At 30.1% G+C, this 16,143-nt stretch overlaps 1 protein-coding gene across 1 annotated transcript in view; it reads right to left on the minus strand.

Annotated features, from left to right (window-relative positions):
• LOC129960256 (uncharacterized) overlaps positions 1 to 16,143 on the minus strand; it is a 156,584-nt gene that overhangs the window by 57,801 nt on the left and 82,640 nt on the right. Inside the window, exon 5 of the mRNA XM_056073534.1 lies at positions 8,480 to 8,674. Within this exon, the coding sequence (XP_055929509.1) occupies positions 8,480 to 8,674 (195 nt within the window). The remainder of the gene's footprint in view (positions 1 to 8,479; positions 8,675 to 16,143) is intronic.

Raw genomic sequence — 16,143 nt, forward strand, 5'->3', positions numbered from 1 at the left:
TTACATGCTACCGTATAAAAATGTCGCTAGCAAAATAGTAGGAATAATTGAAACGCGATTTCATGTTGCCCCAAGCAAGATTAACAAAGATCCAGAAGTGAAAAATACATTAAATGCTCAATGGAAATTATATATCCATTAAAAATCGAAATCGTAAAATAAATCAAGTACACAGTAGCTAGTGAAAAGAAATTTGTTTCGCCAGTAAATGCTATCGTAATAGTCTGACAACCAATATCAATATTTAAAAGAGATGGTAGAACTGTTATTAGAACTTATTTGTGGAATTCAAGATAGTAGCAATCCATTGATAGCGTCCACGATGTCCAACTCCTTTGACGGTATCTTTTGTATGGCTGTTACTTAATTTGTGCATTCGCACTGTTTGAAATTATCTTCAAAAGCCAAATAAATCAAAACTTCTTTAAATATAAAACGTGAAAGTTTTAAAAGTATGTGATATTAATTTTTTTTTTTTAGCGCAAATTTCAAAAAATGATGAAAACCTTCTTGCTTTTAACTAACAAAATGGAAAAATTCATATAAATTTATCAAATAACTACTCTCATTTTTTTATCATCTTTCTTCTAAATTTATTAACTCTTTGATAATTTTAATTATCTATAGAAACACACTCTTATGACGACAAAGAGTTTTCTGCGGAAGATGATATCGCAAAGCTCATTCTCTCCTCGAAAAGCATTCATGAAATGGGGGAAAGGTTAAGGTTTCTCGGTTTTAAAAATCCGAGAAAAATTTAAACTATCAAGAAGTCGTGATCGAATATTTTCGATCTAAATAAAGAGCTGATGTAATTTCAAATCAATCTCGACAATATAGAGAGAGCTGCAAGTGTCCGTTTGAAAGTTTTAAGATTTACATTAAAGTTTAGCACGCCTCATTTTACACAGGCATTTGATAAATATTATTTTTCTTTTTAAAAAAATTATTTGCAAGTTGTTGCTGATAATGAATGAAATATTCACTAAAATAAACGAGACTGATTTTGCTTGTATATTTAAATCTCGCTGTTAAATTCATCGAAAAGTACGTAGAGCTGGTATCTTTCCTTTAGTTTAAAGGGTGGTGGTTGTTTGGGTTACTAATCTCTTCTTGCATTTCACAAGCGAATATTTATGCCTAGTCCTTGTATTTGAAATCTCACTTAATGTCATAAAAAAGGTTTAAGGCCACCCACAGTGGTAAACTCGGATTCAAAAATTACGATATCCGTCCACAATAACCTTTAGGAAGCACAACATTAATCTAACAAAGCAAAGGATGAAAAACGGTTGTCATTTCATAGCAAAGGAGGAGGGGGGAACTGTAGAAAAAGAATTTTTCCCCTCAGAAAATTTCACACAGACTTAAAAGAATTTAAGACGGGTTTCACACGATGTTTTTATTTTTACAATAAAGGTTTATAGCATGATTTATGGGAATCATTTTATTCAAAAAAAACAACGACCACATCATCTTTGTAATTTTAATCATGCAAACGAATATTGTAGTTCTTTCTCTCCCGACAAACGCTCGTCTCGTCTTGATTTATAAATAATTCAAGTGCATAACTAAAAAAGCTCGTAATTTAATCTCAGTTAAATAAATAAAGTTAGAGTAGTTCTAAATCTCTTTAGGGTTGTTGTAATTACGCATGCGTTGCGTAGTAGGTGGTCTGCTTCAACACTTGCCAAAGCGGTATACTAGGGAATTTAATCTCTCCATTGCATGTCTTGAACACTAAATGGGCTCTAGTGGCATTTTTTTTTTTTTTTTTTTATGATACTAACGCAAATTTACTTTTCTTTGAAAAATATTGCGTCACTATAAAATGTGAAACCTTATTTTTGAGTCATCATGAAAAGAAATAATTTATTTTATAAATAAAACAAACTCTACATCTTTTGTACTCAATAGAAATCTATATTAATAAATATATTTTCTACAAATTTTGCTCAAAAAATGCTATAAAGCATAAGGAAGATTTAAGTAAGGTTTCGTAATATTTAATTAAATATATATTTAATTAAAGACTACGTTTATTTTGCGCATCTGCAGTATTGTTCAAGCAAAGACCCTGGCAGCTCTCAAAATTTGCTTAGCAAACTATATTTCAAACAGTCAAAACATTAGATATTTTAATAATTTCACTTCATTCATACTGAAAAATCTTTCTTTAAACAGAAAATTGTCTTAATTCAGCTATTACTTATATATTGATTCAATCTTTTATCTTCAATAGTAGATGGAAATTTAAATTCATTATAGAAAATGTATATAAAAAAGGCTTTTAAAGATTTTATTTTTTATTAAAAAAAAAAAAAAAAAAAAAAAAAAAAAGAAGGAAAGAAAATTTTATTCCGAGCAATGTTGATATATCAGCTAATATAGGTCATGAGAAGAGAAAACCACAAAATGTGAAACAATCACAAACAACAAATTTCCTAAATAAGAACAGAAATATTAGAAAATCTGTCGTAAGTCTGAATTCATTTCTGCATTATATGGTTTCAAGGAGGAAGAATTAGAAATGCCCATGTTGTAGTAAATACACGGTACGTTAGCATAAGATTATAATTTGTGTTTTATTTCAATAAATAGTCACATTAAAAATGCAATAAATGCCATTACACACGCAATTGTTTTTTTTTAAATTTTGTATGCAAAAAATTAGTGACAAAAAATGAAATTTAAACCATCCAGTTGGGGAGAACAACCCCAAAGGAATAACCTTAAATAAGGTTACGTTTCTACTAAAAAAAAACCGAACTTCGAAAGCGCATTAATTTACATGCACTTCAATTTGAGAAATTTCAATTAACAGAACGAATTTTAGTTAATGGAGGAGGGGAAGAGAAAGCTCGGAAAAAATTGATGACATTTTTAATACTTCTCAACGGATTAAAAGTTAGTATTCAAAACAGATGGCTAAGTGAATTCTCGTCAGAAAACCAATTAAAGGATTAAATACCAAAGAGAGAGAGCTGTAATTATATATTTTTTATTCTCCCATGTGACTTAGATAGTAAAATGCAAAGTAAAAAAAAAAAAAAAAAAAAGGATGAGAGCAATAGAAGTTGACGAAAAAGCTACAGGCTTGATAAAATATCTACCGCATAGTATAGAATTCATGGTGCACGTCTGCATATTTTTCAAATAAAAATTAGATATCAAAATCAAATTATTTTTGTTTTTACTTTTAAACACTTACTTTAAAATTGATCAAAATACCAAGGTTTATGATATCGAACGAAGAAACATAAGAAAATGACATTTTTATAGAGTTAATTGAAAAATCAATGATATATAAAAAAATACATTTACAAAGCAACGGAATATGAATAACTAGTATTCACTAAAATATAGAAAGTCAGTTTAAATGCCCTGAAGTAATTTCATTTAAAAACTGCAGATCTTAATTACGCACAATAAGTTTTATTAAAGTACATTCTCATGTAAGAAAAAATGTCCAGGACAGAAAAAATTATCTGAAAAATACACAAATTCGGCAACCTTAAAATTTTCAGAATATAATGTGATTCTTCCTTCAATTAAATTTCAATTATTTCATTGATTGCGACTCTTTCTATGAACTCCTTTGTTTTTAAGATTTCTCCTCCCCCCAAGGTCACTAAAAACAAATGTTTCGTTTAACGTGTAAGAGGAGAAAAAAATGTGAATAAATAAATAGAATTTTAGAAAATGGTTTTATTTCATTTATCCGTTAAAAAAGTTGATGCTTTTAAACTTCGATTTTATATTTTTAACAGAATGTCTTTTAAGGTATCCGATTACGTTGAAAACACTGGTTATCGACCACATTGGCGAATTCTTTTTTTATTATTATTTCTTGTAGTTCAGACTTCCCTCTTTCCAAAATAGTATTTTCTAGGAAAAGGAAGGTTTAACCTATCATCCAGGAGAAATTTAAAGAAAAATTTTAGCTAAAAAATTATTTAACTTCAATTTTCTCAAAAACTTTAATTTTCATAAAAATTATCCACCGTTAACATGATATCTCAAAAACTAATAGAGGTATTTACATAAAAATTTCAGCGAGAGTTTTAAATACTGTGGGCAATGAAATGAACCAAAAGTTTTATTGTTGGTGAAATACTTTTTCATTTATAGGTGTTTTTAGAAAAATTAAGTTGTAAATTTATGAAAAAAATGTATATATACGTATATTTTTACCCATAATTTCTTTGAAACTCAAAATGTTTCTTAGATTTTGGTTCATTTCATTCATCATTATATTCTATAACTTGTGTACAAAGAAAAATAAGATTGCTGCATTACAATTTTGTGTAGAGTGTTAACCGTTTTGGTTAAATTTCATTAAAATTTACTACAAATTTTCCTATTTCTCAAAATATATTATATTTCCAAATAATTTTTTTTGTATTTATAGTGTTTATAATTGACAATACATCTAAAAACCATAAATAGATTTTAAAAAATCCAATTGTTCAAAAATATTCCTTCGAACGTAGTCGGTTAATAAGCAATTAATATTTATTCGCAACTTAATTAAGTAACGATATGTTAAAAACAGCAATTAAAAATAAGTTGCAATTTATTAATGGTTGAATTAAATTTATCACTATTTCTGACATCTTGATATTTCTCTAAAATTTCTCAGAGATAAAAAAAACACTTAAAAAATCAAAATAAATCAAGTAATCTAAAATTTAAACGAAAGAGTTTCACTTAGTTTGAAAAAAAATAAAAAAATATTCGACTCCTCAGATTTCAAAATGGCCTCCGATTCGATGTCTTTTTCAGCAAAAAAAAACAAAAACAAAAAAAAACAAAAAAAAAAAAAACATTCTACTACTTATTTAATCCATATTCGGAAATTCCCGTAGTTATATCATTAATTTCAGACATCCTTTCAACTCACTTGGAATAATAATTAGTAAAGTCTAGCCCATTATGGAGTATCGTTTTTTGAAGCGTGGGTTTGTGTCTCCTCCGCATACAATCTCCTACTCAACCGTCAAGACAGTTACGAGACAATACGACTGAGAAGGAACCGAGCAATAGAAAAAGAATAATGCTTAGTCATAGAATGAAGAGGGGACTATGATCAGAAAGCTAAACAAAAGCGAACACTAAAAAAAAGAATCTCAACTTCTTCTGAGGAATGTTTTCATCACAGACAACTGCAATACTAACAGAAGGAAAGAGCAGAAAAACTCGCGAAAGACATTATTAAAAAATAATAATAACGTTTATAATAATTATTTAATACAACACTAGCAAAAATGTAAGACGACAAAAACTGTTGGAGTGTTCGATTCGTGTTTTTTTTGTTTTTGTTTTTTTGCGAAAATAGAGTTTTTCCTTTGCCAACAGGTTAGTAAATGTTCCCCTGATAGCAGCGAGACCATTATAACAAAATTGAGAGCCCTGGACTAGAGTAATCTGGCGCTCCATCAAAACTGCAACAACTCCTATACACATATAATTCAGAACTTTCTCATTGATTTGTATGAATATCCTTTGAACTGATATGTATATGCATCTTCACAAATTTTATGGCAATCTCTTTGCAAAATCTAATTGCATTTTCAACATATTTAAAATCATAACTAAATAAATTTTTTGGTTCATAAAGTTAAATTAAGTTAGTATAGTAAAATTTTTGGTATCCTTGAGTCTATGGTGACCAGGGACCCAACATTATTTCTTCAAGATCAGGGTCGAAGATCGAAATCCAATTTCACAGAAGTCCTGCTGTTCAAACGGGCCCAGTGCGCATTAAATTCGTCGGGGTGAAACATCCCTCCGTTCCCGCGGAAGAAAGGAGTCACCAGTTCTCCTTAAATCAGACCACCCTTCGATATCCGACAGATTAACTAAATAACTTTAGCGTAGCCTCAAAACAAGAAAACAAATCTAACTTGCCATAGTTATTGACAGTTCCCGCTGACAGATAGAAGGCTAGGGGTGACCGCTAAGCAGATAAATAGCATTAAATGCGTTTTCTAATGCACCTTTAGATTACGGAAAAAGATTCGCGATTACAAACAACTTTTTGTACCAATACCAATTTTATCGTTTATAACAAATGTTATTTAAAATCATACAATTATTTTTGATTTATTAAAATCATATTCAGGACTATTTAACTACGCATAACAACACATCGCATAACATTCGACACACAACGAACTTGGGTTATTTTTGGTTATAGAAATGGAATAAATGTCACATAAGACGACAAGATAGAACAGCGGATTCTCGTTCAATGTACCATGAGAATTTATATAATACGATGAAAAAATTGTTACTAATTCTCATTCAACACGATAAAAAGTTCTATATTACTTTTAACATTTTCTTACTTTTTTTTGTTTTGTTAAAGAAGTAAATTTATACACTTATCTGTTGTTTCCATGTGAACAATAAAGCTGACAGTTAAAAAAAAGTAACATCTTACAAGCAATATGCGCAGTTATAAATCGGAAACGAATTTGAACTAGCATATATTCATCCGATAATGTACTATAATGATGTATGGGCCAAAGTAAAGTTTACAGTACTAAATAATCATACACAGAAAAAGAATGGAAGAAAGTGTTTTTAAAAATTGATAAAACTACAACTAAATTAATGAAAAACCTGAAAATTGTACCTTTAAGTACCTTTAATTGTACCTTGAAAATTTACCTTATAATTAAGAGATGACGATTAATTTCTCATTTAAAAGGTTGATTGATGTACTATTCTAAAACTATGCGATTGATTATTGAAATCTTATTGTCGGCGGGCGAGAATGACGAACTTGAAGGCACACTTCTCTTCAGACCTACGCATCAATTTACAAGAAAGCATCAAAATTATGAGCTTTCAATCACGATGTTGAGACGAATAATTTATTATTTTATTAACCACAGAATTTTAAGTTTATTCGGCAAAGAGTCTTTCCCAAATAATAAATTTCTTCTTTATTTTATTTACATTCAATTAAATTGGTAAAATGAAAGAAAAGCAAAAACGTTTTAAAAACAGATAAGACATTAATTTAAAGAGCCATATTAAACATTCCGTGGATTAAAAACTTGGCGATTACAATTTTGTCTAAATTCGAAGCTAAGAAAATTCATTTCCACTTAATTTGCTTTAATAAGTATGCATACATACATTTAAAATGTGAATAAACTCAATGTATGTTTTTATTTTACATTTAAAAGAAAAATGCAATCCAAAAGTTAAAGAATTCTTACTGTAATAATCTTTTAAATTTTAAATAAAAAAAAAATATATATTTTAATAAAGCAGAATAAGAAACTGCCCAAAGGCAACTAAAATTTCAGTTTACAGAAAGTACAAATATAAAAATCTAACATTTCTCATAATATGTACAGACGAGGTAGAAAGATAAATTGACATATAAAAATATTTTTCTTAGTTCATTATTTCTTTTTTTAAAAGTAAAAAACTAATAACTCTATATTTGCACTTTATATAACATTATATAAATCGACAATATCTAAATTTATTTCAGAAAAAAGATTAAATAAAATGACGAAAATATCAAATGAAAGAAATAGTTAAAAACATATCGAATTCACTTTTATTAGTAAAAGCTCACATGTCAAAAAACACCCTAAAACCTTCATAGTGAAAACACTTGTTTCGCTCTTTAATTGGACACAAATATTTCCACAAAATCATTCGATAGACAAAATGGCCATCTCGGAATGCTATTATTATTATTTACCATCTGCAGAAACAAAATTAGAAAAATATTTAACAAATGGCAAGCCAAAAATATATGAATTCAAAAGACATGGGAAAGGGAAATTCTGAAGCACCAAATGTTTAAAAAAAAGCGATTCTAACTCACAAATTTATGTCTTTATTCTAGAATCAACAGGTGGAAAGTATCAAAATTTTACTCCATCGGTCGTAAAAGTATTTAAAAAATTCTACCCGATGTTTTATAAATATATATCTAAATAAAATATCACTAAATCTTGACACATTATTCAGAAGCAAAAAAACAATAATTACTTAGGGTTTTTTTTTTTTTTTTTTTTTTTGTATTTAAAGAACGACTTTGGAAAGCATGTATACATAATTATTTAACATGTAACCATAAATATGCAAACAATCAAGGCATGTGGAGAAACAGAAAAATTCTCCAGTCGAAAAAATATATATATTCAAGGGTCAAAATTATTTTTTACGCCATGCGCCAGAATCAGCAAATTAAAAACACGACTATTTAACACTTTTTTTATAAAAAAGAAACAAATTATAGAGAAAGAAGACAATAACGTATCTCCTGATCTCACCCAATTATCTACAAAATAAAGTAGAAAGTGGCTTTTAATATTTCTTTCAGCTCAAAAAATGATTTTCGTTAAATATATATAGATAAATATGTAATGTGTGACGAATCACAAAAATTGCACCGCGTGTCTCAGATAAAAGGATCATTGCTCGCAGTAATTAAAGATGCACTTACCCAGCAAGCTCTAGTTGCAGGTTTAGGCGATCTGTCATCCCTGCACGTGACGAGCAAAGCAGCCGGTCCGAGCAGCACAGGGCCAGGGGACCGTCTCCGAGCAGGTTGGGGCTCCAACTGATGTGGCGTCTGTTGCAGCTGCTGAGCGTATGCCATGCGGAAGGCGGAGCCAACAATCCCGCTCAGCTCTTCCGCCTGCAATTAAAAAGAGGAAGGTGAAACACTTGACGAGGTGACAAAACTATTGACACGACCTATAACATTTCACGATGCTTAGATTGCGTCAACAACAGGGATTCTTATTCGAGGAGACAAGAATTTAGTTATAATATCGAAGAATAAAAACACCTGTTTGATTGGGAGATATACGAGCAAAGAAAAAGAGTTTCGATTATTTTATTTAAAAAATATATTCATTTCCGACATCTTTTGCAAAAATTGCGAATTTCGTTCACGAGGAAGGTGAATTAAGTATACTGGGTCATTTAAAGGTCGGAAATATTGCCAGAGACGTTTAGAATTTTCTCACATTATCGAAGGATGAAACACCTGTAGATTTAGTTAGATAAATGAGCACAGAGAAAGATGTTTCGACCATTTAGTTAATTTGTGAATTTAGTTAATTTGTGTAAAAAAATTTGTGAATTTTGTTGATGAGGATAGAGAATTAAGCAAACTGAGCCATTTTTAGGTCTGAAATATTGCTATTCATTTAAGGAATTTCTTACAACGTTAAAGAATGAATCACCAGTAGGATCTAGTTGGGTAAATAAGCAAAAAGGAAGGTGTTTCGATTATTTAGATAAAATATATATTCACTTGTTGCGTTGTTAACACAATTTGTGAATTTATTTATAAGATAGGAGAACTAAACAAATTCAGCCATTTAAAGAGTAAAAAATGAGGGCTTATAAAAAAAATCAGGAAGGGAATTTTAATTTTTACCAAGTTTAGCAATGCTTTATTCATGTAAGTTGAATAAATTTATGAAACTGGTAAGAATGAAAAACCTGTAAGATTCTGTTAAGTAAATAAGCTAGAAGGGAAAGATTAATCCTTAAATTGAAAATATTATTTGCCGCATTGTTCGTAGTAATTGCAAATTTCTTTCATGAAGATAAGTTTCACGCAAATTTGACCATTTTAAGGGAAGGAATTTTATTATTATTATGTAAAAATGAAACAAAATGTATTTCTTACCCAAGTGAAACGCAGGAAATTTTAACAGCGAAATCGAAAATTTTTGACAGAAGTTGAAAATTAGTTTTTATTTGCTGTATCAGTTACTAAGTTTGAAACTTTCATTTCGTGGCATAACTTTAGTCATGCCAATGCTAGAAATTTTTCAATACATCTATAAAAAGGAAAAATAAGTAAAATTAATATTGTTAAATAAGCTGCCAACAAAACAGAATTTTATTTATTTAATAGTAAACCATTTCACTCATTGAAATTCCATTTTCCTTTAATGTATCGTTTACAGTGAATTTTATTCACGAAGAGGCAATTAAAGCAAAACTGAGCCGTTAAAAATAAAGAAAATCGTCATAGTTATCAGACAGATGAGCAAAAGTAATCGAACCTAAATCGCTTAATTGAAATTCTTTTTAATATTAAATGAAAAGTTAGCAATTATTGCATTATCTACAAAGAATTATTCATGTTAAAATTTTATGGAATATTTTAAAGAAATTTTGTAATGGCATTCTAAAGATAGATAAGTAATAGCCAATTCTGTGCAGTCAACCTTTTCGGGTCCTATTTACGGTGGTCACTCGGTTTAACAAATGGTTCCCGTGACAGTTCAGCGGGAGGCGCCAGGTAACTTGACCACAAGACAAGATTTTTCTGGAAGGAAGGGGGTTTGAAAGGGAAGCGCTTAAAGGGAAAGAAAATTCTGGGAAAGGGCGTATTTTCGTCTTGAATTACTACAATTCAAAATTCCTACCTCTCCTCTCCAACACACATTCCGCGTGTCTTCACACTGAACTGGCAAGAAGATGGTATTTTCTTCTAGAAAATTATTTCAGATGAATAGCAAATTTATAGCACAGATTCGTTATAAAATATCCGGAATTTATCCATAATACTTATTAGCTCTCAGAAGTTATTCAACATTTATTCCTTTTGTTTACTCTATGTATATATTGGGCGACATTTCACACAAAAAAAAAATCTAGAAATATTACGAGGTTTATTCGGCACAAAATATTGATGCAATATATGGCATTATTGTATCAATAGCTTGTGTTGTTTTCTTTTACAAATGCATAATGCGTTTTCCCCAATTATAGAAAAAAGAAAAATGCGTAACAACATGAAGCTAAAAAAAATTCTTACAGCATCTGTATATATAAAATTGTATAATTGCATCTATAAACAAAGAATTTATAAGAATAAGTTAAAGGATAAAGAAATGAAAAATATAACATGGGCCTGCACAATATATAAAGAATTTATATATTTTACTTCCAAATATTTCTTAGACTTATGTATATAGAATGATTTTAAAATCGCCCGATAAACTTTAAGAGTAGTTCACGTACACAGGTATATATATAAAAAAGTTCGGTACCAAAAGCATATGCAGATTGCTAGAGAGAGCACTTACTAGTGAATTAAGAAAAGAAATACATTATAAAGTTTAAAATGTCTAAAATCATGAGACAAATATTGGTTGTGATACAGCTCACTAAAATAATTACTTCTTGTATAGAAATGTATGGGTAAAAGTACCGCGTTGAGGCATAAATACGAGTATGTCAGTTTGAACCATGATTTCAGAATCATCCTGTTTTTTTTTTTTTGTTTTTTTTTTCCCCATATTCCTAGAAAAAAAATGCGGAAAACAAACAAGACTGGCTGAAACAAAATTACAAATTTTGCCATTTAATTTCACATATATTAGAGAAAAGGTAACAGTTCAAGCGAATTTTCAATCAGATGCCATTATTTCATTATATGCTTTTCATTAGAAGATCAATGACTTCTAATGAAGATATTTCGAAACTGGCGAAATCAATTGCACTGATATAGCTAATTCAAAAACATCTTAGTTAGTATTAGCACAAAAGAATTTAAAAAAAAAAAAATTGTTGGATGAAGCAAATAAATCCGAACGTTTTCAGAAATACAAATTCCAAACGAAATTAGAGTTTGTTTCTTCAGATTCACTAGTTTCGCGAAACACTATGTCACAGAAGCAACATAATACAAAGATCAAGAAATTCTTGAAAAGAATACGACGCTTATAGACATAGCGCGGTATATAATACAACATAGTTTTTGGGAGTTTGAACTAATGAATATTCTCAAGCAATGGCTTAGGACAAAAAAATTCAAACCGGTTTTTGATTTATGATTCATTGATAGAAAGTTATCTTCATTTCTATCTCTGTCTGTCTAACGGTCCGACCTCCAATTACATAAAGAGCCATAAAGAAATCTTAGAAAAGATTTGCGTTTCACAGTAAGTAGCCAAGACAGAGAGGGAGGGGGTAACTAAGCAACTAATAAATTTGCGAATGATACTCCTCAATTAAAGTAGGTAGTAGCAATTTAGTTAGTTACCGGACTGTACTAAAAATCACGTAGGGGAATTTTCCAGTGGGTGAAAAAATAATTTTTAAAAAGCTTTCAGTTATTTAGTGATAGAATCTCGATCATTTGATAAGTTATGCAATTATTTATATAAGCTGGAATAAAAAAAAGCAACATAATCGAAATAAAAAATAATAATAAATTTATTATGCTTTTATTATTTTTAATGCAAGACGAAACTTAGGAATGAAATGATTTATTACCAACTGAAAGTCTCGTTTAGATTTTATCTAATAGATTTATGTATTGATTCGAAGAAAAGCAATACTGTGATAGACCCTGGTATTTCTGAATAATGGTCATACGACAAAAATGACATGAACAAAATCAAACTTTCAGACTTCGTCAATATTTGATCCATAACTAGATTAACCCATTCGAGACAGCACATTTTTTTTTTTTTTTTTAGAGAGAGAGAGAGACTTTCCTCAGAAGCCGAAATTCAATACTGACTGATAACTGCAATTTAATATCATTGCATCCATCTATTTGGTTCGGAAATTCTTTGCACACGCGGTGTGAATCCGCCTAGAATGGGTTAAACATGCATTAAGCCTACAAAAGTATCTCACTTCAGTGGTATGTGCCATCATTATCTTCTCAGGCATCCAAACTTACTTCAGCGTTCGACCGATGACAAAGCATTGACTATGTCACCAAGCCATCGCAGCTTTAGAACTAATAAACATGGAAAGCTCCGAGGAGACATCCCCTAATAGATTGCTACAGAATCACATAAATATCAACAACCAAAGGAGAATACCACAAAATTCTTGAAAATTCTAAAATTCCATCATATAAAATTTAGGTAGGTAAAGCTAGTTGAGTTATGTTTAGTGATGTAACAAGAAACATTCACATGCTTGAAATGAATCAATGGCATTTTAAAACTTTTCAGTCTAAAAACAAGATATGTCTATTGCCATCATAGACAATAGAACTTTTTCATGAGATATCATTTTAGTTGCTCCAAGAAAGTAGTCATTCCAATTTTTCTATTTTCAAGTGATCACAAGTAGAGGAAGTAAAATTCATAACTTTATAAAGTTGCACATAAGACCTGAAGAAAAGTATTCTCAGATACACAAGACTTTTAAGATTATTCTAAAATTCGATAAGTCGATTGCAAAATTCAACTAATAAATTTATGTAATGTTTAATGGGCGTTCGCATTTTCTGTAAAACCACATTCAATTTCGAGGTCACAGATTCCAATCTTGTTCATTCCTAATCCATCACGGAACCCATTTATCTTAAAGAAACTCACATTTTCTTTCAATGGTGGGGCAAAGAAGTCTCGACAGAGCGGAGACAGTCCCGAAGTCGTCCTTTCCTTTGAAAGTCAATAGTACAATACCATATTTCTACCTAAATACGTTACGACACGAATGACTTTCAAAAGATAAAAACTGGGGAGTGGTTCTTATTGTTTGCCAAAGGATTCTAAAACCCTAAGTACTTTTGTGAATGCGTTAGGATGGGTTTAATTCGCTGTAATAGGGGTGAGAGGAAAGATGAAAGGAGATGTTTGCATATAACAATAAAGTAAATTCCGGAAATGCGTACAACCTTCCGCGTCTCACCCCTTAGTGAGGCAGAATAAACGAAAAGTGGTAATTCCGTGATACTGAAACGAACAGTAGTAGTCAATGCCTGCAAAAATCCAAGAACTGAGAGCAGGTAGCAAACTCGACATACTATATCGGTGAATGAAGTAACACATATTTCTACGTATCTTAAAGATGCAGGAAATAGTAATTACACAAAGCAGTTTTATCTGATATCTGAAATACGGTTACATCACTATTCAAAGCACTTCCACTTAACGCAGCCTGCGATTTAACGATTTTTTTTTTTTTTTTTTTTTTTTTTGCAAAACCTTAGCTATGAATAACATTTGCATGTTGTTTACTTTCCACACAAGGAATGATATTTTCTATTTAAGTGTGTGTGTATCCCTCAACGTTTCACGATTTCAAAGTTATCTAAACTCCAACAAAATCTACCAGATTTTCATGGTCTCGTATGCTCTTGTACCATTACAGAATATTTAAAACTCTCTAATTTTCTTCATAATAAAGAAGGTACAACAATTGCTAAATACCTTTCGGGGCATGAAATATTACAGAGTGTAACAAAAGTAATGAAGACAATATAATGAATAAAGATGGTGAAAATGAAGAAGATATATTAAAAAACTTCACAAGAAGATATGCTAACAACATTTAAGACAACTCACAAAAAGCTACAATTACAAGAAAATGTTATAGATAATATGTTTCAACCATTAGAAAAGTAAAAATGTTTTGTGAAAACTTGTTCTAAAACTTGTGTAAAGCAGGATAGCACAATTTTTTTTTCGCAGTTTAGGGTGTGAATTAAAGTCAATAAAGATAAGCAAGTTTCGGTCTCTTTTTTTCTTCTCTTCCCTTTCTCCTTCGTTTTTATAACGTAATTTACATATTTCCTTTTTACAAATCTTTTTTGTAACGAAGCTTCTAAGTGAAACGATATGATTATGTTAAATAGAGATACGTTTTTAAAGAGTTATTACACCCTGATAATTGAAGTTTAAAACTAAATGTTCTTGAAATACATAAATTATTTTTAAATACGTAATAACCTCATTGAGAATTCATTCACTGGACGTAACAATACACCGTGTAGGTTTTCTTGTAGCGTCAACCTGAACCGTCACTAAAATTGGTTTCTTCCCGTCTTAACCGTCTCAATAACGTACTGTTATGGCACTTAATATTCCTTAAAAACAGACAAGTCTATAAAGACACATATAAACTAATACCTACGTAGTTAATTGAACGACTTAAACTGAAGAAAATTAATAATATAGGCGTCACTAGTGAATTCCATGGAAAAATAAAAAATGCGCAAAAATACTCAGAAAATAAGGCCATATAAAAATTTTAATTTCTTAAGAAATTATTAAATATACCAAGCATTTATATAAATCCATAAGCCTCAGAATGAATCATCAAATTCCAACAAAATATTATTCATTCAAAAAGGAAAGAGAGAAAGAAAACATAATAAGGCGGGTTTTTATATCCTAGACAGACCCCAAAGCTCAAAAAGCTCTTCTCGGAAAGTGCATATACACAAGTCCAAAGACGACAGCAAACATAAAATGATATATGCTCACTCGCAACTTACGGAAAGGGTAATCATAAAATATTAGTATAAAGGGATGGACTGTGCCATTCGTAGAGATCGCAAAGAGCAGCAGTAGCAATCTTGGCGGAACCGAATCCTGAAAAATGATGATATTCCTCCCCTTTCTCCTCCCTCTCACTGGCCAATGCGAAATGCATTGACAAGATAAAAGTAGGTTTCGAGAAAGTAAATCGCAACACACTTTCAGTAAACTGTTTGTCGTGAGCAACTCGTAAAAGACAGATAAAAGCCTTGGAAGGGGAAGGGATGAACAGAACATGATTAATTCAGCAAGGCCATATGACTGTAGGCTTCAAATCGTTCTAAATACCTGAGAAAATTACCCCATCACCTAAAAAAGTAGAAAATTAAGAAATAATTTCGGTTTGAAAGGCATTCTTTATATTAAATAAACTTCGGAGCATAGCAAAATGGAAAGAAAATCTCGTTTTCTATTAAACTGAGTGTGGATTTAAAATATGAACATTAAACATTAATTTTAAGGGGGTGGGGGTTTCTTGAAGTAATGCTATTTAATGGCATCTAAATTCCGCTTAAAAGTTAAAAGAAAAAAATAATCCAACAGATAAACACATTTGAACTACAGAAGTAAGACTATAATCTGGATCCAGAATGAATAATCTAGCTATAAAAACTGAAAAATAAAATAGCCATGAAACCTGATAAATACAAGTCTTATTTATAGAAAGGGTTACTTTTTCACAGTATTATTCGATTTATAAAAATTGATCTCATTAAAAATGTAAATAAAGGATTAACATGAAACCGGAATTTAAAAAAATCAAATACCAAAATTTTCTCTTCATTAATGAACAGCAACAATTAACTTATTTTTCAAACCACAAGGCAATTACCCAGAAACGCTGGTAGAA

Source organism: Argiope bruennichi, chromosome X2 (genome assembly GCF_947563725.1).
Source record: "Argiope bruennichi chromosome X2, qqArgBrue1.1, whole genome shotgun sequence".
Classification (NCBI taxonomy): Eukaryota; Metazoa; Arthropoda; class Arachnida; order Araneae; family Araneidae; genus Argiope; species Argiope bruennichi.